The sequence below is a fragment of the Branchiostoma floridae genome, chromosome 13 (genome assembly GCF_000003815.2).
Source record: "Branchiostoma floridae strain S238N-H82 chromosome 13, Bfl_VNyyK, whole genome shotgun sequence".
Classification (NCBI taxonomy): domain Eukaryota; kingdom Metazoa; phylum Chordata; class Leptocardii; order Amphioxiformes; family Branchiostomatidae; genus Branchiostoma; species Branchiostoma floridae.
Genome location: NC_049991.1, coordinates 19,310,832 through 19,334,689, shown reverse-complemented (window position 1 = coordinate 19,334,689; position 23,858 = coordinate 19,310,832). Strand labels below are relative to the sequence as shown.

At 44.6% G+C, this 23,858-nt stretch overlaps 1 protein-coding gene across 1 annotated transcript; it reads left to right on the top strand.

The window, feature by feature from the left end:
- Positions 1-6,507: 6,507 nt before the first annotated feature.
- Positions 6,508-21,756, top strand: LOC118428460 (QRFP-like peptide receptor). The gene is made up of 5 exons (XM_035838535.1): positions 6,508-6,749; positions 7,642-7,869; positions 8,409-8,561; positions 16,088-16,232; positions 18,848-21,756. Exons 1-5 carry the CDS (start codon positions 6,567-6,569, stop codon positions 19,294-19,296), a joined length of 1,158 nt encoding a protein of 385 aa, XP_035694428.1. The 5' UTR covers positions 6,508-6,566; the 3' UTR covers positions 19,297-21,756.
- Positions 21,757-23,858: the final 2,102 nt, after the last annotated feature.

Genomic DNA, 23,858 nt, shown 5'->3' with positions numbered 1-23,858 from the left:
GTACTTGTGAATGGACGGTACTAAAAAAATGGTCAATTTCGCAACAAAAACTGTTTTGTGGAGTATTCAACTCCCACTGGCGTTTTTAAATCCTACAAGGTTAACTGCCACTGTACTATTGGCTGTAAAACGTAGTAGAAATGACTATAGATTCTACTCTACTTCACTCTTGTTATTTTCCTCGACTAGTAAGCCCGTGTAAAAACGTGCGAATGCCTGATAAAATAATCTGTTCATTTTCAAATAGGTCCAACATCTGGTTCACCTATTTTTTTTCAAGTCCGTTTTTTTCTGGACCGGTCCAATAAGAAAAACCGGTTTTGTACCGGTACACCGTACCCACCCCTACTTGTAATACCACCCGTTGTTTCAGCGGTAGAGCCTTATGAACAGAATAAAAATACAGTCATGTAATTTGATATAACCGCCACGGTGGTACAATGCTCGTACGGAGCAATTGCATGCGCCCTGCTCTGCTACATGTTGTGTGTTCTGGGAATTCATTAGTGAGATGCTGGTTTAAATATCACAGAAAGGTTGAATTTTTTCTTTATTCATGACAATGTTTGACCTGAAAAGGAAGACCTAGGGAAAAGAGTTTACATGTAAATATGGAAACCTGTCTATAATGACTACCCAGGGGACATGGAGGAAATTGTTGCAGTGGACAGTTTTATTAAGTAGAATTCTTGAATAGGGAAAATTACCTAAGGATTTACAGAAAATGGCAACAGTGACCAGGTGGTCCTTGTGCAGAGGTGGTCACTTGTATAGTTTTGACTATATATCAGTGGCCGGGTGGTCCTTATGTAGAGGTGGTCACTAGAACAGGTTTGACTGTATGACAATGACCAGGTGGTCCTTATGTAGAGGTGGTCACTAGAACAGGTTTGACTGTATGTCAATGACCAGGTGGTCCTTATGTAGAGGTGGTCACTAGAACAGGTTTGACTGTATGAAAATGGTCAGGTGGTCCTTATGTACAGGTGGACACTTGTACAGGTTTGACTGTATGACAATGACCAGGTGGTCCTTATGTACAGGTGGATACTTGTACAGATTTGACTGTATGTCAATGACCAGGTGGTCCTTATGTACAGGTGGTCACTGGTACAGGTTTGACTGTATATCAATGGCCAGGTGGTCCTTATGTAGGGGTGGTCACTAGTACAGGTTTGACTGTATATCAATGGCCAGGTGGTCCTTATGTAGAGGTGGTCACTAGAACATGTTTGACTGTATATCAATGGCCAGGTGGTCCTTATGTAAAAGTGGTCACTAGTACAGGTTTGACTGTATATCAATGGCCAGGTGGTCCTTATGTACAGGTGGTCACTAGTACAGGTTTGACTGTATATCAATGGCCAGGTGGTCCTTATGTAGAAGTGGTCACTAGTACAGGTTTGACTGTATGTCAATGACCAGGTGGTCCTTATGTAGAGGTGGTCACTAGTACAGGTTTGACTGTATGACAATGGTCAGGTGGTCCTTATGTAGATGTGGTCACTACTATAGGTTTTACTGTATGTCAATGGCCAGTTGGTCCTTATGTATGACTAATTCTGACTGGACTGTACCTCACGCGCTTTGAACTATTTTCTTGCAAGATTGGCCCTGGAATAATGCTTGGGTAATGATATAATCAATTCTTCAGTGCTTCTGGCAAAACCTGCTAGACCTGCAGTCCTCAAACGCTAACGAGCCATTGGAGACCAATGCTGCGGACTTTCAAAGGAGCTCATTGTACTTCTCAGAAAGAGAAGGGATCTTGATTCAGTTGTGCCGCTAAGTCTGAAATATGTAACCAGTGCATAACCGGGGTTCACGCAGCTTGAACCTGTCAACACGACTGGTTTTACGCTATGGGACGGCGTAATTTTTGCAAGTATTTTGATGCATACATTTTTATTTTTCGATCTCGCAAAGATCCCGGTTGAAAACAATGTACTCACTGCATGGCTCTTCTCGCAGCTTAAACCTCTCAACACTATACTGGTTGTACTCTATGGGAAGGCGTAATTTTTGCATGCATGTTGATGTGTATACACTTTTCGATCTCGCAAACATCCCTGTTGAAAACAATGTACTCACTGCATGACTCTTCTCGCAGCTTAAACCTCTCAACACTACTCGTTGTACTCTATGAGACGGCGTAATTTTTGCATGCATGTTGATCTGTATACACTTTTCGATCTCGCAAACATCCGGATTAAATGTACCCAAACAAGTGCACGCAGCTTGAATCTCCAAACACTACTCGTTGTACTCTATGAGACGGCGTAATTTTTGCATGCATGTTGATGCGTAGAGAGTACACTTATTATTTGTCGGTCTCGCAAACATCCGGATTAAAACAAATGTACCCAAACAAGTGCACGCAGTGTGAACCGCCAAACACGACTGGTTGAACTCCATTGGACAGCGTAATTTTTGGCATGTATTTTGATGCGTATGATAGTCTCTCCAAACACGACTGGTATGTCTATTTGACTCTATGGGACAGCGTCATTACCTCCATGAAAAATGGAGGTATAGTTTTTTGGTGTGTCTGTCTGTCTGTGTGTCCGCATATTTGTGGTCAGCAAAACTTTAGAACCTCTGGATGGATTGTAATTACATTCGGTAGGTGGGTATGTGTTGGGAAGACAAAGGTAAGGGTTGATTTTGCCCCCTGCCCCCTGGTGTGTGATGTTGGTACTGCAGCAAAACCTCGATTTTTTGTATACTTTGACCTGGACATGCTATAGTCTTGATTTTATGGTGGCAGATAGCTTGTGATGTATGTTTGGGCCCCCTTGCTTTTGCATGTATTTTGCTGTGCACGTGTATACACTTACCATTTTTCGATCTCGTAAACATCCCGATTAAAACAAGTGTACCCAAACAAGTGTACACAGCTTGAACCTCCAAACACGGCTATGGGAAGTGCCTAGGGGTAATCATACCGTCACGTCTTCGCGAGCGCAAATTACTCATCCGGTGATTATTGCTTCTCGGCCCGGGAGGATTTGGAGCTATTGCCTTGCATCCAGCCGACAAGCAGGCCGTGGGGCAGGATGCATTCGTCACGGAGCCGACGTTCAAAGGCCGACCGTGCCAAATGGCCGGGCACTGAAGACTCATCTACCATAACGTGGGATTAGAGAGGGGGGCCAAACTGTCGCAGCAGTTATTCTTCGGCTGCACAAGAAGTGCTTTAACTAGCTGGGAACTATGGCTCAGATTGTAGGTCCGATATGTCTGATTTGTTTTGGTGGGTAAGGCCACAGCAAGTAAAATATGGATGACATCAGCGCGCTCATTAACTCTCGCCTGATTTCAAGAAAAAGAGAGATTTTTTTCTTCTCTTAGGGGATGGTCAGATAGACCAAAAAAGGCAAATATCATTAATATGTTGTGTTGTAGCCGAATAATTATACTTGTAGAAGGGACACTAGGGAGGTAGCCTTGAGCCCATGACTATAGTTGCAGAAGTGAAAGTTGTTTTCTATATCGCACTTTTCGTACCCCGAAACTGCCCGGCCGGGCCCCTTTGTAGCAATATGATGTTGGCCTTAGACTTAGGTCACACTTCCAAACCGGGGCCCGGCCGTGCAGCTTTCGGGAGAGAAAAGTACGATATAGAAGACAACAAAAACACAAAACGTACCAAACATAAAATGTTATAAAAGACATGTCAACGTACAATTCATGGGCATGTCTTGTGTATATTTCTAGGCATACATTTTAATGTTTCATTTCTTTAAACATCCCGGCCGAGCCCTAGCCTGGTATCCAGCCGTAATATAGCTCCCGAGTCTCTTCTCTCCTCTTCGCAATTACGAAGAGGAGAGAAGTGACCTCGGGAGCTATATTACGGCAGGATACCAGGCTACTGAGCCCGGCATTGGAAATGTGACCTTGCCAAGGTTTTACAGGGACGTGGGCAGAAAGATGAAAGGCAAAGTACAGGTCAAGGCAAGTCGGGTGCTGCGTACTCTTTTCCCTAATTGTTGGCTAGCGTTGCAGTTTAAAGGAACGTGGAAAGAAATGTAAAACTTGTCCTTGGCGTGCCGAGGGGATCTGGCATAACGTAGTCAGGGCGTCCTTGGAAATCCCTGGTCCTTCTTCAATGGCGTTGGTTGTGGCGTAACTGGTGGAGCGTTTGGCTCGGGATCTAGAGGTCCCGAGTTCGATACTCGCCGTGCCACCGACACTGTACCCTTGGGAAAGGCGTTTTACACGAGCTTCCTAACTTCACCCAGGTGTAAACATGAGTACCTGACACACAACTTCCCTACTGTCAGTTCTGTGTATGTGGCACTGTTGATATAAGTTACTAACTTGAGTGCAGTGCCACATTGTCCTCGTCTGTCCATAACAAAATAGAAAAAAACAAAGCGTCGAATGGCCCCGGAAAGACGAAAGATGGGTCATGGCAACGGAAAAGGAGGAAGGGCACTATCAGACAATGGATGGACATAGCACCAAGTGAAACGTGAAGAATTATGTCATACCTAGTTCGCGATAACGTTCGATACCTACCCAGTGATAACTTTCCGTATCACACAGGCTTCCATCGATTAAATAGAACGCACTTCACGCACGGAGTTCTTTTGTTCGATTTTTTCTAAAATAGATGTTCTTAAAGCATAAAGTCGTTGGCGCAGGTTGAAACAATGTGTGAAATTTTATCCCTTTTATGACTAGTTTTGCAATTGATTCCGTGTTTTCTAGCCTGGGTATGACATGAATTAAATATAACACGCGATGTATCAACCGAGGTATCAGCCCTCCCGCGGGTCGGATCGCCCTCCGGCCGAAAGCTATACTACATGTATATGTATATAGCACTTAGGGAGCAATCTTTGGAGCGAATATAAACCGACTAGGAAGGCTGCAAGGTTAAATGATTTTCGCATTTCTGGACCAAAGTTGCGAAGTAAGCCCTCCAGTCGATCTGTAATACCGATGCCCCACTTTGATGTTAGATAATGAACCGACATTCTCCACACATCTCTCGAAAAGGGCAGGCGAGAAGATGTGGCAAAATATTGATTTTATTCCATTATGGATCTGGGAAGTGGTGCAATTTGGTTTGCGTGGCCGAGTTGTGTCTTTTATATTCATTGGTATCGTCGACTGGGCAAGCGGCTAGCGGGCATGAGATTGGAGGTCTTGATTTTGATTCCCTGGTAGTCGGTTTGTCATTGTGGAAGGCACTTAACACGACTTTCCCCCACACCGCTCAGATATAAGTATGACTGTCTCACTTTGGCTGGGGATTTAAAAGGCGGTAGGAGGAAGGAGAGTAATGGGCTCCGCCTTCCAATACCCTTCCCTACCCACTGCCCCACGGTACCAAAAGGGCGATGGGACAACCTACCATATATGTATATATACTGTAAATACATTCTGTAAAGTTCCCGTAAATTTATTTTCGTCGTAGCGGGAAAATGGAGTACGGTGAATGGTTTAATGTTCGCGGTACAACAAAGACTAGTCACATACTGTAGTGGAAAAATGTTCGCGGTGGTTTGAGTTTGCGTTGAAGCGGCGAAAACCACCGCGAACATTTCTGCATTTACAGTACCAGCCGCATGCCGTTGTGGCAATCAGCCGTTATATATTGCCCACCCTATTACTTCCCACGAAATCTAGTTAAGTGCCGGCCTGGGTAGATATCTAGGTGCAGCCTCGACCTTCTCATGATGTGTCCAAGCCACAGCCTCATCATGAGCAGTGATGATGCTGATACCAGTGCGATGTACTTTCCCTGTCCCAGTTTTGTCTCAGTTGTATCCATCAACATCGTCTGTCTTCGGGTCTTCGGTAGCTTCACTACGCTTTCGATCAATTAATCTTTCAATCTCAGAGTCTATTCGTTAAACCAACATTACAGGGCCAGCATCAAACAGTAGAACCTCTGAATACCGTTTATTTTACAAATTATGCAAAGTTCGCACAGATCCAATTGCAATGTCGTTGTCGATGTCGTTAAATTCACACACCGATCTTACATGTAGACATTTAAAGATATGTATTCTGCACCTGGTTCGTGTTGATTCATTGTAGTTCCCTTTATATCGTATCTTTATGTTGATTCTATTTTTGTGTAATGTGATTAGTGCGTAATAAATTTAGACGACGATATGAGCGCACGTTGCTTTCTTCCTGTTCCTCAATAAACATGCAAATGCGAATCAGATGAAAAATAAAGCCCCAGTCGTTGAACACAAAGTAGCGTGATTTGGAACTCTTATCATCAACCGAATTCGTGACCCTGCCTCGCCTTTTTGCGGCGCTTTGCTCCTTTACGCGGCTGTCAAGTGGCAATGAACACAGTCAGAAAAACACCCCCACTCAGAAGACTGTAAGCGACCTTCATCACTTTACCCAGGTGCAAAAATGGGTACCTGACTTTGGTCGGAGAGGTAAAAGACTACCTTTACCTTCCAGTGCCACATTGTCCTAGGCTGTCCAAAAGCAAACAGAAAACAAAATTGCGTCTGCAGCTAGCCTAAAAAAGGACTCATCTTTACCTTTCCTACCCCCGACTCCAGTGGGTGCCGAAGCGAGCTGTCAGGATGAACGGGAGCTGGCCCGACCTGCCCGCGGGGCTCCAGCTCACCGCGGCCGACATCCTCTTCACCTACACCCGACCAACCAGCATCGCGCTCATCGTGCTGTACTCCGCCATCTTCCTGGTCGGCTTCACGGGCAACCTGGTGGTGCTGGCGCTACTGCAGAAGAAGCGACGCATGGATAAGGTACGACAAATATCTATTGGCCTTAACTGCTTTCCTACCATCTCTTCCTCCTTTCTTTCTTTTTTTCTTTCCTTCTTTATTTCCTCCCTTCCTTCCTGCCTCCCTTCCTTTTTTCAATCCTCCTCTTCTCCCATCCTTCCTCCCCTCCTCTTTTTCATTCCTTCCTTTTCCTGTAGAAGTCGCAACGCATGGATTAGGTACAGCAAACGGCTACTGGTCTCGACTGCCTTTCTTTCCTTCCTTCCATTCTTTCCTTTCTTGTTCCTTTCTCTTTTCCTGCCCTCCTTCTTCATTTATTTCATTACTCTCTTCTTTCCATCCATCTATCCATTATCTTCTTTTTCCTTCCTCCTTCTTTTCCATCCTCCTTCCTTCCATCCAGCCACCCTCCCTTCCTTCTTTCCTGCCTCTCCTCCGCCCTTCCTAACTTCATCCCTTTCTATCTTTCTTCCTCATTTGTGAGGCACTTCCCTCCTTTGTTTGTTCTTACCTTCCTTCCTTCCTGAGAAATAGCTTGGATTGATTAAAGGAAGAAGGGAAGGATAGAATCACTAACGTCTGTGATGGACAGGGCTATGGCAGTAAGAACTTCACAAAAATTACTTCATTTATGAGGTTCATCAGTCACGTATGAATACAGTTACCCCAAATTTTCTTCAAGCAATGACAGTCTTTAAAGGTAAGGTACATACCTCCAAATTTTCGACAGTCCATCTTGCTCACGGAGAGCGACCTAGTCTCGTGCTCTCTCGTGAGCAAGATGGACTGTTAGCCGTCGAAAATTTGGAGGTATGCACCTTATCTTTAAAAACAGTCATTGCTTGGAGAAAATGCGGAGTAACTTTAATTACTTCGTTTGAGATTTCTTGTTTACTGACGTTCTTCCTTCCAGGTGGCAAACGCGTTTATGCTGAACCTCGCCGTGTGCGATCTGCTGGTGATCTGCCTGTGCGTTCCCATCAACCTGGGTATGGAGGTGTACAGGAGCTACGTGTACGGCCAGGTGCTGTGTAAGACGCTGCCTTACGTCCAGGCGGTGGTGGTGTCCACTAGCGTCCTCACGCTCACAGTGGTCAGCCTAGACCGCTATATGGCCATCTGCTACCCGCTACGGGCCAAGGTAAGGACCATCCCAGTGATATTGAACACCATAAGGCCATGTTTGATTATATGGATGACATTCTATGAGAATCCTACAGCTGATTAAAAAAAAAAGTTTGGCCAAAATGAGTTACATTCATTATGAAATCTAAGTGGTCTGGAAGGCTTAACAAATAACAAACAGATTACCTTCGCCAAGAAGGTTATATTTTGCTTAGCGTTTGTGTGTAGAAGACCAGCATAACTCTAGAACGCCTGAATGGATTGCAATTGTATTGATATTTACTATGTAAATAGGTCTTGTCAACACCTGGAAACGATTAGATTTTGGGTCCCCTGGCGGGCTGTTACGGTACTGCAGCGGGGTTTAATATCTCGATTTCTGGACTTTTCAACAAATCATCATCATCATCATCATCATCATCATCATTATCACCATCATCACCATCATCATTATCACCATCATCACCATCATCATCATCATCATCATCATCATCATAGCCACTCGATCATTCGATGCCATTCATTATGTAACGCCACTCACTGCCATTTCTTCAGGTGCTGTCGACGAAGAGCCGTGTGAAGCGGTGTGTCCTGGCCACCTGGGCGGTCTCTGCCTCCATCATGCTCCCCATCGCCATCTTCAGCGAGATAGAGGTCAAACACCTGGTCTACCCCGTCCAGCTGGACCTGGTGCTGTGCACGGAGAAGGTGGGTCTGGTTTGGTTTCGTTATACAGATCTCCATTAGTGGGTGATATGTCACTATTCCTCTTGGAGTCCGAGTGATTTGTAGAGAATCACCAATTCTAGACGGAAGGATTTGTACGATCGCACACCGCACCATCGGACACCGCACCATTGCAATTGTGCAGGGTTCTTTTTAAACGTGCGTGTGGCTCTCCCCAGACACGGGACCCCCATTTAACGTCCTATCGGGGGGCGGCTCTAGCCGAAGCAAGGTACTCATTTGCATCTGAGTAAAGTGAAGAAAGCCGTGTAAAGTGCCTTTCCCAAGGGCACAAGATCGGTGACAAGGCAGGATTCGATCTCGAGACCTCTCGGCCCCAAGCCAAACACGCTGCCGCTGCGCCAAGCGATCTCGTTGGTAGGTCTGGTTGTTTGTTTCTTCTTCGTGGTACAGGACAAAGTACTTCACGTCCTGGGGAAAAAGGTGCAGCTAGTGTGGCAGGTGGTGGTGCGCGAAACAAAAACGAAGATAAGAAAAAGTGAACTGAGCTGCGCAACTAAAATTTATGTACAACAGCCATACTAGTAAGCGCTGAACTTTTGTTTGTTTGTGTCATGCATGTTAACTCACCGGGCGGGTGTAACAAACAGCCTATTCGCCTCATGCGAGCATACGCGAGTACACGTGCCTACCACTCACACAAGTACAGGACTCTGTGACCTAAGTATGACACTGCCAAATATGCATTTCATGCCGAGTGGAACAGCCTCTCCGCCCACATTGTCGACAGCCCCTCACTGGACAGATTCAAAAGCAGGTTGCTGTTATCGCACACGTAGTCCAGACGCTGAGCCTTCTCCGTCTGCGTGATATTCCTACAAGGAAGTTTGGAGACCATAGACTAGGACTAGGACTAGAACTAGAACTAGAACAAACAACTATCTCAGACCTGTTTATGACCGTGTCTTATCACATGACAACGTGTATCAGCCGTCACGTATGCGCAACAAGGTCGATATCTACTGGGTTGATAAATAGAGTGCGTCTCTAAAGCTTCCCAAGCTACGAACTGTAGCTGTGTGTATGTGTGTTTAAAATGTTGTCATTGGTAAATCATTCTTTGTTTCTCACGACGTGTTCCACCATTGCCGGTGGCTCCAGCTTGAAATTTCACCGCCCACCCGATAAATGCCTGGATTACCTTTGCAGTGGAGTTGAATGCAAGGAGTATTCATCAGCGTTCACAGTCCAGACAATGTGTTACAACGCTATTTCAACGGCAACGGTGTTTTTATTCCCCGACCCAAACGATTTGGTACCGTCAAGGAGTTGATGAACGCTCCTTGGTGCCGTGCACAAAAAGCCGTGGCCATGGCTAACACTTCAGTAGAGTCCTCTCTTTCTTCAAACCCGCACAAAGGCGCAAATGAAAATCAATTAGTAGTAATGACCCCACTTACAAAACTGTTAGCACTGTGCACCTGTTACTTATGTTCTCAGGCTTACCCGCCTCAATAGCTTAATTGGATAACTAGGAACGGTACTTGCAGCTGTCCCGACTTTCTTCTTTCCGCACGAATGTTCCAAATAAGCGATGTATCGTTTTGTAAAGCAGACAACGTCTGCGCTTATTGCGTAGGAACCAAAATAACAGCTAGCAGGATTTTTTAAAAGAGTGTTAACTAGAGATTTATGACCAAATGTTCAAATACAATTCAGTCTCTACAATTGGAGATTTACTTACGGACGTTTCGAGTGACATCCATCACTCTTCTTCAAAGTCACTAGAATGATCTTGCAGAACAATTCAATACAAGTACAGCTAACTAGAAAAACTGGTTGAACCACTACTTTATAGGGATCTTATGTAAAATTCACTCAAATGTAAGTCATGTGACTTTTATTGAATTGTTCTGCTAGTTCATTCTAGTGACACTACAGAAGAAGAATGGATGTCACTCGAAATGCCAAAAAGTAAATCTCAGATTTTTATCCAGTTGTAGAGATTAAATTGTATTTGAATATTGTTTAACTGGATGTCTAACCTTCATAAACGTAATGAACACATGATTTCAAATTTTTGGACATTGATTAAGGACCTCATACTATATACCACCCAAAACCCAATTAATTGAGGATTTTGAAAAACGTGTGGTATCATATATCCATTGTAAATGAAAACAGGGTATTTAGAGACTTCAACAGACGATAGCGTAAAAGAATGCAATATTTTGGAAATATCTGGGTTTTAAACCACTTTTTCCGCTGCGCCTATAGGAAACACCCCGTCAGCGCGCTGTACTGTACTTCCGGTCGTCCCTTGAGCTCAGTTAGCATCCCCGTGGGACGCTCTTTGGCTACCGGACTACTTTAGGGCAGGTCCGGGCCCCTCATTTTTTTTTAAAACTTGCGCCTCAAGTAAAAAATTTCATTATTGAACTAGTTTAGATGTAATATCCAAAACAACAATTGGACTCACCAAAAGTTTTGACTACACAGAACCAGTCTTTGTCGAGGAATGAACAATCCACTGCTGTCGTAACGTCACGTTATGCAGATAGAACACGTGACTCAGTAAGCAGTGGATCATAGATTGCAGGAATTCTACCAACACAGATGAATTTTTCAAGCTAAAAAGAGTCTTGTGTCAAGCCAAAAGCAATAAAGCTGGATCTAAATCTGACACCTAATACTCGCGGCGACAAGTAGAAGTCGTAACCTGATCGTGAAGATACCGAGAGTAAACCCTAACCCCATACCCGGCAGCCCACACGGGCAATTTTGTGACGTCAGAGCAGGCCGGGGTTGCACCCCCACGGGCACCGGTGCCAATGTGACCCTGGCATTAGGTAGCTAGGGAACCTGGCAGTCGTCCTAGCCTAGCTCTGGCTGGCTCCTTCCATCGCCTGCCTTAAGCTTAGGGTACAACCCGCCGTACGTGCAAATACGTGCTGTCTGTGTTCCAAAACGTGGGCAATCTTTTGGGATTCGTAAGTGATAAGTACCGCCTCTGTACGAACGGATTTCTGGAGCACGCTTGCACGCCGTAGAACTTTACGTGCAGGCAAAACTTTTGTGTGCCATCGGGCTGCGGATTCACCCCCCCCCCCCCGTACGTGCCAGTACTGTACTGCCCTGTACAGCCTGAACGTTTTCAGAAATACGTGGCGGACGTGGCCTCCTCACAAAAACGTACCGACAAATTGCACGTACGGCAGGTTGGGCCCTGAACTTTACCAAGTTATAAGAGAAGAGAACTGGAGCAATGATATGATGGGTATAAGGCTGGAGAAGTGACGCTATGTAACGATAGAAACAACCAGCTGATGTGTTGCAGCTTTTACAGCTAGCAACGCTAGTCCCTTATTTGCATAGAGGTTAATCTGTGCTAACGCATGACGGATAGACCAGCTTAGCCGTGCTTCAGCTGAGCCGTGCGCGGAGTGTGGGTGGGGAGAAAAATGACATTTCGCAGTCGTCTACAGCAAAGAATAACGAATGTCGCAGCTTTGCAACCCAAAGCCTTTAAAACCCCGGATTGAAAGCTATATTGGTGCACATCAAGGCGCTCTTTCGTACGCGTCTCCTCTGGCATGCTTCTGTAGTGTTCTCAAACCCTTTGAGATTCACGGTTGGTCTTTGTTCGGAATAGGGGTTTGAAATGTCAGCACCAAGAACATCGATACTCGGCGGACGAAAGAACACGCCTCAGGGTAAAAATACAGCCCTTAGCAAGCATATTCTTCCGTCCCACGTGTATTACCGAATATAACGTTTCAAACTTCTCTTCTTGAACAAAGGCTAACAGTCTTAAACGGTCTGAAAATTGAAGCCTTAAGTACCAGGAGATGTAAACGTTTCAAGTAAGGGGGCGGCAACATAGGCCGTGCGATCACCGCACGATTTTGATGCCATAGGATTTTCAAGCAGGACGTGATAGAACCAACCATCGACATGGATCCAAAACAGCATTCATTGTACCACACGGGAAGCACCGGTGTGGCACTGCGGGGTTCCAAAGATTACTTAATTATTTTCAGAAATAAGGAACAAATTTTCTTACGTTTTGTGTATTTTGTTGTCTTCTAAGTCATACTTTTACGTATTGGTTAATACGCAATATTTAAACTATAAAAATCATCGAACATGACACAACAGCGCCCCAGCGAACGAACCCCGCAATGTCGCACGTATATAGCAGACGTATGCGTCAAACGTCAATTGTGAAAACACGACTCCAATCTTGCTGGCACGTTAAGTACCCCCAACAATCATCACCGCTAGCAAGTTGTCTTTTCAATTCACACAGCGCCACTTTCATTCCATCTTCAATCATTCTAAATACGAAAATAGGCACAATGTATAAATGTGGCAGACTTACCGCCTTGAAAGTGTTAAAAATGCAATTCACTTTACCTAATGCACAACCATATACTTCATACCATATGCTATTTTATCTCAATAGGAAAATGGGAGAGAAAATGTAGTCGCGGGGGGGGGGGGTAAGTACTACGAAGTACCCAATTGCATCGGGTGCACGGTGTTGCACTTGACATTCAACCTTCTGTACTTGAACCAAAAATAACAAATCCAGGAGCTTGGTAGGTTGGCGCAGTAAGAGCCCTGACGGGAAACGCTGTGCAGACGAATTAAGCGGCGTGTGCGTCAAAACCACGTTTAGCAGTGACCCATGCTGCTCCACTAGCTTACGTAATCAGCTCCATTGTTACTTCTACTCGGGCGGCTACACTGCGTTCTTAAGCCAAAATAGACGTCTCCGTAACGCTAGTGCACCTTCTTAAGCCGAGATAAATGTCTCCCTAACGCTAGTGTACCTTTGTCCATAGGGTAACCTTTATTCCAGTCGGAAGGCTGCACTGCATTCTTAAGCCAAGATAGACGTCTCCTTAACGCTAGTGCACCTTCTTAAGCCAAGATAGATGTCTCCTTAACGCTAGTGTGCCTTTATCCGTAGGGTAACCTATATTCGTTGTGTTTACCCACACGGTAATATCAAGTCGACGGACGGTAGTTTCAAGTTGTAATATGTTCAAACTATTGTAGTTTGGAACTAAGACTTAATATCCTTTAACACCCGTTTTCGAAAGCAACGGATATAGGTCACCCTGCAGATAAAGGTGAAATAACGTTACATATCTTCGAGCGTATTTTTTTTACTGAGTCATTTACATCCGATATGTTGGCATCCATCTGTCTCGTAAGACAATGGTAGGCAGACAGGGTGGGTTAGGCCATGGCATGCCTGGCCATGGCCTGCACGTGACTTTTTTTAAGGTGAAGGAGGGGTGTGCGCTTCCTTCTCCACCCTCTCGTCTTCTGCCAAAACGGGAAAATAACTGTATATTACGTGTAAGACGGCCCTAGCAGATTCAGGTTTGTTATATGGAGTTTCCGTCTCCTAGGAGGACTTTCGATCAAGCCTAAGGATGCAAGGGGTTCCTCCTACTCCCTCTTCTTCTTTTGTGTCACCATTACACTTTCCTACCCCTGACTCGGGTGCATGTCCGATATACCGCACGTGGCGCAACGGTAGGGTGGTTGGTTCAAAGCCAAGAAGTCCTGGGATTGAGTCCCCTGATATGCTCCAACATTGAAAGGTACTTAAGACAAATGTCTTCACTTCTCTCAAGTGAAAATGAATAACCTTTGGTTAGGGACGTCCCCTGGATAGGATGTTAAATAGAGATCCCGCGTTTGAGGAGAGCTACGCGTAAAATAACCCACCACATTCATTTATCAAAAAGAGTAGGGCTTCTATCCTGATGTGCATGGATCTGTGGATCTCCGAATGTGCAGCTTGTACTCCTCAGAACAAACCTGGTGTGTTATGCCCAGAAGCGGCTTACCGGGTATACAACACAAAGAAAAAAATAAAACAAACGTCCAAATAGTAAAATGTGGGTAAAATGGGAGAAATACATCCTACAAATACCAGACGCACCCAAAGGCACGTCACCAAGAACGAAATGATAGCAGAATTTACGAACGTATTTCTCATCCTTATTGAGCCCTTCCCATTCACTACAAATGGGGAAATGGGTTTGAAATATGAACATGTTGAGAATGTGAAAAATGATGAATTCTACATTTACTAACGCCAGGCGCACCCAAAGGTATGAGGCCAAGGGCGAAATGGCGTCGTCTGCACGGCGTATCCAATATGGCATTTCATACTTCTATTTTTAAACAAACACCGTCTACTCTAAAAGCTTTGAAACATTGGAGCCTTCAGGCTCCCAATCCCGAGCTACCAAGTATTTTTCATCAAGATGAAGTGACGTCAAACGGTAATCCACAAGACTGGTTTTGTGGGGCACCTATTTTTTATCTTTTCTTGTAGATGTGTTTTTTCCCCGACAAACTGCTGGTCAGTTTAAGACCATGAAGACGCCTTAAAAGTGATTTTCAACTTCAATCATTTTCCTGACTGTGTCTATCTTGTCCCGAAATGCCATTTCCACTTAACTGCTGACTTTCAGCAGGCTATGGCGAATGTTGTAATTTGTCATGTGGTTTTCTAATAAACTTCCTTCGCCCAGAGCGCTGTAAAAGGGCCATTCGTTACGGTTTATAAAAAGCAGTTTAATAAATGTTCTCAATAGGTTTGTTATCTCCTATTATTTGTCTCGTGTGCTTCATAACAAAAAAAACGGAAATAGAGGTTCTGTGATTAACTACTAAATCTTTCTGGAATTGGCTAATAAATATTTCTGAATTTTGCTCTTCTCTAGATCTTGAATGAGCGCATATGTCACCCTGTGTATATCACCATTTATTTAACAGTTTCAAGTATCAATATTTTTCAGGAAGTCTCTGTTGAGGGATGGTTGTGAGACCCTGTTTTTATGGCTTCTACTATAGAACCAAATTTATATCTACTTACTTACTTGATACTTGGTTAGGTCTCCTCAGCTTGGTGAGTGGCCTGCACCAAGGCGTTGACGTCTCTTTCGCACCATTCTGCGCCACTCCGGGCGGTCCTGGGCCATTGCTTCAACCTCGCGCACCCTCAGTCTGTTGTTCCCTGTGAGCAACAGTATTTAACTTTATATCTACAGCATTTAGCATTCGTGTCAGATCAGTATCAGTTGTTTCTGTTTTTGCGGGTGACGATTTCGAGAAGCCACATACGAAATCTATTTGATTTGTAAACTATGTTTTGTACTTAATATGATCATTTGTAATATAATAAACTGGCAGTACTAGTACTGGGCCATTTCCATTTCTGCAACAAGTGGTGCGGCAGGGTGCTGAAGTCATTTGTGCAGGGTGGGTAATGTATAACACTACCATTACGCTCTGGGAGCAGAGAGGGGGGAAAAGTAGAAGGGCAAAAAGCGTACTGCCTCCATCAACAACCTTTAAAGGTACACCCAAATCAGTAACATCACCACAGCAGAGCTTCGCTCCCTCATGGAGGACAAGGCTGAGTGGAGAAGAAGGATCCATTGTGACCCGTGATGACATCCCTGATGTCCACGTTCAATGTCAATGTCAATGACCATTTGTTTCTTCCCCATGTGTAGTGGCCGTCCACTGCGCTGAAGAAGGGGTACGACCTGGCCCTGTTCGCCGTGCTACTGGTGCTGCCCCTCGGGACCATGTGCGTCACCTACCGAGAGATCGCCCTCAAGCTCTGGCGACGGGACACGGTCTTCCAGGCCAAACGAGGTTCGTTAAGTGCATGAAAGCAACGTTACGTTACGTTACGTTCGTGAAACCAACGTTACGTTAGGTTACGTCCGTGAAACCAACGTTACGTTACGTTACGTTCGTGAAACCAACGTTACGTTAGGTTACGTCCGTGAAACCAACGTTACGTTACGTTCGTGAAACCAACGTTATGTTACGTTACGTTCGTGAAACCAACGTTACGTTACGTTACGTTCGTGAAACCAACGTTACGTTCGTTACGTTCGTTCATTATGTTAGTTCATATTTTGTAGAAGCCAGTTAATTGTACAACAAGATCGCCCGGAAGCTCTGGCGACGGGACACGGTCTTCCAGGCCAAACGAAGTTCGTTACGTGCGTGAAAATAGATCGTGTCTGTCTGTTTGTTTGTTTGTTTGTTTGTTTGTTTGTTTGTTTGTTTGCTTGAGCCCGGAAGCTCTGGCGACGGGACACGGTCTTCAAGGCCAAACGAGGTTCGTAACGTGCGTCGTTTCCGTATGTTTGTTTGTCATGGTATGCGTTTGACGGTTCAGATCTGTTCCCGAGCTGAGTTGAAAACAGAGACCGTCAGGATTGGAAGGTCGAGCGAACATGAAGTGGAAGTTGGATGTCAGGAACCACCTGTTTGAGTTTTGAACAACGAAACTTTTCTGAAGTATTCGCTTTGGCGACGGGACACGGTCTTCCAGGCCAAACGAGGTTCGTTACGCTCGTGAAAATAGATCATGTGTCTGTTTGCTTTTTGTCATGGTATGCATTCAGGTCTGTTCCGCTCACCCCAAGCCGGTTATAACAATGTATCCAGAGCGCCACACAAGATTGTTGCCCCATGTACACTGCATATTAGAGTCGTTTGAGGTCGTTTGAAGTGTTTAGGCAGACCATTCTCAAGCTGGATTGAAAACAGAGACTGCCAGGATTGGACGGTTGAGCGAACTGAAAGTTAGGTGGGCACATCGCAAATATCAGGAACCGCCTATTTGAGTTTTGAACACCTAAACATTTTGACGCAGACGCTAACTCGTTGCGTTGGAAAATGGAAGTACAGTAGAAGCCAGTTAATTGCACAATGGATTGCCGCACACTTCTGTTAATTGCACGGAACCTTAACATCCCAAACCGGTGCGGTCCAGCTGGATAGCTTCGGACCCGGAAAATTACACGAAATACCCTGGACATTGTGTGTGCAATCAAGGAGGTGCAATTAAATGACTTCCCCTGTATCACCGTAATTATCCGACCTACTGGATAATTAGAGTCCACTTATTATTCTCCTGATTAAGCTTCAAATGCAGCCAAGGGTTTCAAAATGTCAGCGGCCTTTTGATAATTGCCCGTCCGTGACATCTGGGGTTCTATCAGGTCATGCTCAGCCGGGTGCATCCAAACTTCTGTCGATACCCATGCTCTAAAGCTTTATATCTGTGCGTGTTGATATGAAGTTGTCTTTATGCCCTTTATAGAAAACCGCATATGTAACAAAATATGAGATCTGGTGAAACGATACACTCAGTCAGGTAGATGACAAACATTACGAAATATAGAAACTGAAATACCTCGATGAGTACTGCTGTACTACAAAATGGGTTTGCGTAAATCCGGAACCTTGCCTCGACAACCGCACGTTGTGTAGGTGCAGTCACCACGACGAAACCTTTAAATTCTGGCTTATTGCCATTGGTAGGTTTATTTCCATTAAAGAAATTTTGACAGCCGTAATACTTAATTGTACACCTCAAATAGACTATAAAATGAAACAAAATCCAGATTTTCAGAATTATTATCAAAACACTTTTTGAGTTATCGCCAAACCAATACTCGAGTTACTTAAAAAAAACTACTCGAGCCACCTCTCTGCGTAGGAATCAATTTGAAGCTGCAATCACCCTTCAAAAGGCTGCATTCGATAGATGCTTCAAAAGCTTACCATACTCGCAACCTCTGCCACTATGGGTTGTTTCGGTCCATCTTTGATTAGGGCATCACATGTCACGTGTCAGGTCGCTTAAGTCAAGCTTCTCAGAAAGGAATGTCAACGTCCCTGGTAACCTATCGGTATTGTTCTTCGTAAATGTTAACCAGTTGCTACTGAGTGTGGATGACATCTAATTCTTTCTTTGAACTTCACGCCTGATCTATGAGACGAAGTAAATGAAATGCTTGAGACAAGGCGTCATGCTTGGGACGAAGCGTAACTCTCCAGACGAATCGTAATTCTTCAAGCGAAGCGTAATTCTTGAGATAAAGCTTAATTCTTGAAACGAAACGTTATCATTTAGACGAAGTTCAATGCTCAAGAGGAACCGGGGTTCTTGAAATATGTAGGGGCCAGGTTTATCAAAATTGCAAATGTACGATCGTGTATCGATGTCATAGATTATTAACATGTGTGTGTGTGTGTCTGTGTGTGTGTGTGTGTGTGTGTGTGTGTGTGTGTGTGTGTGTGTGACAAAAGTCCGATCCCCAAAGACCAAAGAGAGGGAGGGGGGAGGAGGAGAGAGAGAAAGAAAGGGAGAGGGTGACAGACGAGAGTGGGAGAGAAAGGAGAGACAGACAAAGACAAGAGGGAAGAGAATTTAAAAAAAAACTAAAACGACGATTTCTCACTTTCAGGGGCCCATTGCCGGATGAACTCCAAGAATGACGTCATGCACGGGAGAAGGAGAGTGGTGACCGTCTTCATGGCGCTAACCGCCTTCTTCGCGCTGTCTTGGGTCCCCTACTTCTGCTTGGTGCTGTGGTTCGACTTCCACGACCCTTCTGACCTGTTGTCCGCGCAGGACGCTGCCGGGGTGTTCCCGTTCCTGCTGTGCCTCGGCATCGCCAACTCCGCCATCGACCCCATCTGCTACTGCATCAGCGACAGGACGGTGCGCAAGTTCCTCCGCGGGTTCCGGGAGTGCGCGCAGGAGACGGACCCCGACCGAGACGGGGGCGGCAACAAGCTGCGCCCGTCCTATCGCAGCGGGCAGAAGTCGTGCCGGGCGTCTCTGGACGGGAACGGGCGCGTTGTCACCATGTCCGTGAGTAAAAGCCCGAAAAAGGAGGGACAGGTCGTGTAGACGGAAGTTGTCAGAGACGTCACAGAACTGTAGACGGAAGACGTCAGAGACGTCACAAAACTGTAGACGGAAGTCGTCAGAGACGTCACAAAACTGTTGACCATACCCGAATGAAGGTTTTCCTTTGACGGTAATCAAAAATTGTAAAGATTTTATACGCTATTTCTGTACACAAAGTAAAACGATTACTAATAATCTTGCGACCAGTCCTCTGGTTCTACTCAAGTTGAAATGACCCAACGCCTACGTCACGTGACCCGAACTGAAGCGTGACGTCAAGAATGGGTCGAACGAGTCTACGGGTCAGAAAGTGATGTTCTTTTATATTTAGCGGTAAGATTAGATCTATCCTTATGAAACAAATGCCATTGCTCTCATATGAGAAATATGTTAAGTGTACAAGATCCTTGAAAAGTAGAATTCATAACTGAGGTTTATAACTGCATTTTCATACAGAGAGTACGCTTAAAGTATCCAATCTTTTGATATGGTAATGATTTGAAAAAAACCCTGCCGGAATTGAAATGACAGATGAAAGATGTCATTTCCGTCATAGCAGGGAATTAACATACTAGAATATCGTTTAATATATAGAATAAAGATGGCCACGGTGCCTTTTTATTAGTGATATACGATAATACAAGTGCTATCAATCCTGTTGTGCCCCAAATAGGCTATTCCTGAATTTATCGTAGCAGTTTAATACTGCACAACGCCTGAGCTGCCTGGCTCGAGTTCGCTGCAAAGTGGGACTTACCATCGGTGATAATGCCAGGTAAATCTCGTAATGTTTACCTTTCGCCTTTGAAGCTTTAGGACTTATCTGAAACTTTATTTATCTTATCTTTATTTCTTATAGACATATCTGTCAGATTTACCTTGGATATAAAATATCATAGCTTCGATAACAACTGGAATTAGGTATGCATGACTCACTCTACAAAAAGCAGGGGATACTAACAGCGATGAACACACACAGGGAATCTAAACTGGCTCCGTGTGTTGTAAAATGCAACCATTCCATGATAAAAGCATTCACCTAGCCTCTGCGTCTTCACAGGTCGCTGCAAAATTAGCCAAAATTGGCCAAATAAGACAGAAAACACACCAGAGGAGTTAGATGGACGAGGAGTACAAAATTGATTCATCCAATTAGAGCGGTTTCTTCAGCCATTCGATGTTATCAGAACAAAGATTTTAACCATGTTGTAACATCAAAGCAACATTTGGGGACTATGTTTTTCTAGCGGTTTTTTTCTTTAATGAAACTGCAATAATGTTTTCGGTTGAAGTTTAGTCACTGCTCTGTATTCACATAGCAGTCATCTTTGAGTACGAAGCACTACCAACACCATTCGAGAAAAGGCCTAAACATTAACAGTAAGGCGATACCCTAACATTGTATGGATGAGATACGGATAGCTATATTTTGTTAAGCAAAGTTTCAGAAGCAGAGTAGCTTTTTCAAATAGTGTTTCTAAACCAAGTTGTTTTTTGCGAGATGCTTTCTCAGCGAATGCAAAAAATAGGCATTGGAACTTTGCTTTTGCTTACATGTCATTTGAAAGTTGAAACACAGTTGTTATCCATACATTACTCACTGCCCGTGAAGCTTTTATCTGTGTTAATTAAAAAGTTGTGTGTAATAGGTACGTTGGTAGAGAGTAGCGAAACGCAAAGGACGGAGGCATTTTAGCAATTGCTATGTCTGGTGGAGCTAAATGTTAGAATAATGTCTCGCCTGGCGAGCCTAACTCAGTCATACGGAGAGATACTTTTGTAATAACAAACAAAAAGAGAAAGATATCAAGGCAAATTGCTATGTTTCGTAGAGCCATATGTCCGAATTATGTTCTTGACTGGTGACCCTACATGTAGCTCCGTCGAAGTCAGATATTCCTTTGCAATGAAACACAAAAGAGAAAAGGATTGAAGCAGTTCCCATCTTTGTTCGAGCCATATGTTAGCATTATGTTCTTGAATGGCGACTCTAAGCAGTTGGAGTCGGAGATACGTTTTCAGTGAAACACAAAGGAGGGAAAAGGTTAAGGCAATTTCTGTCGTTCGCATGGCCATATGTCGAGTACACGTCTTGAATAGTGACTTAAGTCCAGCCGTGGGTAGATAAAAGGAGTAGTGAAAACATAACAGCATCCCTGACGGTCCCTGAGTTTGGATAGGCGTGATACTCACGAGGATTGGCGCAGTTTGAATCCTTTTTTTTTCAAGAAGTAATGTGTCACAGTAGGGGGTTTCGGTTCGTGACTATATAGAAGGCATTTAAAGAAAAAGACTTGTTTGCCGTCACTCTCTGTACATCGGATATCATTCCCGGGGGTTGAACACGCCGTCTGAATCTTTTTGTCAGAGAGCCATACGTTAGAGTAAAGGTTTCGGTTCATGACTCTAGAAAGTGGCCTTAAAAGGAAAAAAAGACCTTTGAGTCCGTAACGTTGCATCTGATAGTATTCTCGCGGCGTGCACCTACGCACAGCGTGTTTTTTCTCTAAGCTAGCGCTATCGACACAAAGTCTCCGCACCAAGCAGCCATTATCGCCCGCGGTAAACCCACGTCGTCCGGGGGTGGTTCGCGAGTAAAGCTAAGGGCACAACTCGCCGCAATTTGTCCGTACGTTTTTGTGGGGGGGGGGGGGGGGGGTGGCACGCCCGCCATGTATTTCTGAAAACGTTCAGGCTGTACTGGGCAGGCGCGTCGCCCGTACTGGCACGTACGGGGGCGAATCCTCAGCCCGATGGCACACAGTTTTGCCTGCACGTAAAGTTCTACGGCGTCTCTGCGTGCTTCAAAATCCGTCGAATCCCCTACGAGTTCGTACGGAGGCGGTACTTACCAGTTACGGATCCCAAAAGATTGCCCACGTTTTGGCACGTAGACAGCAGCACGGCGGGTTTTGCCCTGAGCTTTAAGGCGGTGACTGTATCCCCTTGGTAGAAGCGATGAGAATAGAGGCCTTAGCGAGAATAGAAACAGGAGAACAGAAGCGAGACGAGAGTGTCCAGACCGGAGAACGATGCGCTGCATCAATCAGACAGAGGTTGGTTCAAGATTGTCGGAGGAGAAAGGCCTCTCGTCACAGTCTGGGAACAAAATACAAGTTCAAGGACTCATCGTAAGCTTGGGCTTTGGGGAATGCGTCTGTTTTGCGGACATGCGTCGTGTCTGATCCCATTCAGGAAATCCTGGCTGGACTTTTTTGTGCAAAAAGATCGGGATAGGGAGAGATCTTTTCTGTGGGTGTTTTTGGTGGTGCAGAATACAGTAGAAGCCGTTTAATTGCACAGCCTATTTGCCATCGTATTTCGTGCAATTTTCCGGCTGGTGCAATAATACGAAGTTTTTCAGCTGGACCTCATGCACCGGTTTGGGATTTGGGGATTCCGTAAAGCTGTATTCCGTAAATCAGAAGTGTGCGTTGATCCGTTGTACAATTCACTGGCTTCTACTGTATTTGAATATTTTCGAGCGTTTCATAGTCACGGCATCTGCCATCCATCAGTTTTGTACACAGTTCATAAAGATGCCATAATGGGGTTTAAGTGGTTCTAATAACGCAGTAAAGCTGTCTAGGTAGTGAATAATGCTGTCTAGAATAACAACTTCACAACCATATGCTCGATGTTTTTCAAGAGTCTGGCTACAGAACCTAGAGCAGTCAAGCACCAATCAGGAAGAGTGATTATATCACTAAATACGGATGATTTTTGGCATCCCTTCCCATTCTTTCAATTAACTTGGAACAAAATTTGAAGAAGTGAAACACATGCCTTTTCTGAGCTTTTGGGCTTGAAACTTTTCTTAACTTGGAACCTATCATCAAAGTGAATGACTACTGACCTGTATTTCAATCGATTCGGAACAAAATGCGAAAAAAGAAGAAATTAGCCAGAGTGGGTGATGATCGTAACTTTCTTCTTGTTGTTGACATGAAACTACACAGCGGACCTTTCAAATTGATTAAGCAGCAGCGGAAGAATGCCTATTCCAGGAGGCAAGAAGTCGGTTGGAAGGATCGGAGGCCACCATTGCTGACGCGTTTTACCTTTCTAGTGGCGCAGGTCGTGAGTGCATCACAATTGCTGCTGACAGACCCAGTTAGTGCGCTCTAATAATGCTCACGGTAATTTTCAAAAATAAACGGCGTGGCGGCGATCAAACGCCCTCTCCAGATGACTGGTTATGTAGGATAAACAGGATGAAGGAGCCTTACGTACGCAGGTGGTTTGGTAGGAACTGAGGTCGTGGACACGAATAAAGCAAGGAATGTTTTTCTCTGTTCCCCTTCGATTTAGTTAAGTGTTCGTAGATTTGTTGGTTGATAGATGGAAGGCTGGTATATTCGCCAAACGTGTAAGAACCTTTTTTTCCCTTCGATGGAATTAATTTCTTCTCGTACGCGTGCCAGTATTTTTTTGGTTTGCTGATTTGTTAGTTAATTGTTTTCCAAAATTGGTTGTTTGTTTCTTGTTTGTATGTGTGTTTATTAGTTGGATCTCATCAGTAATGCTAGCACCAGGAAGTATATTGTGTACGAAGTTTCAAT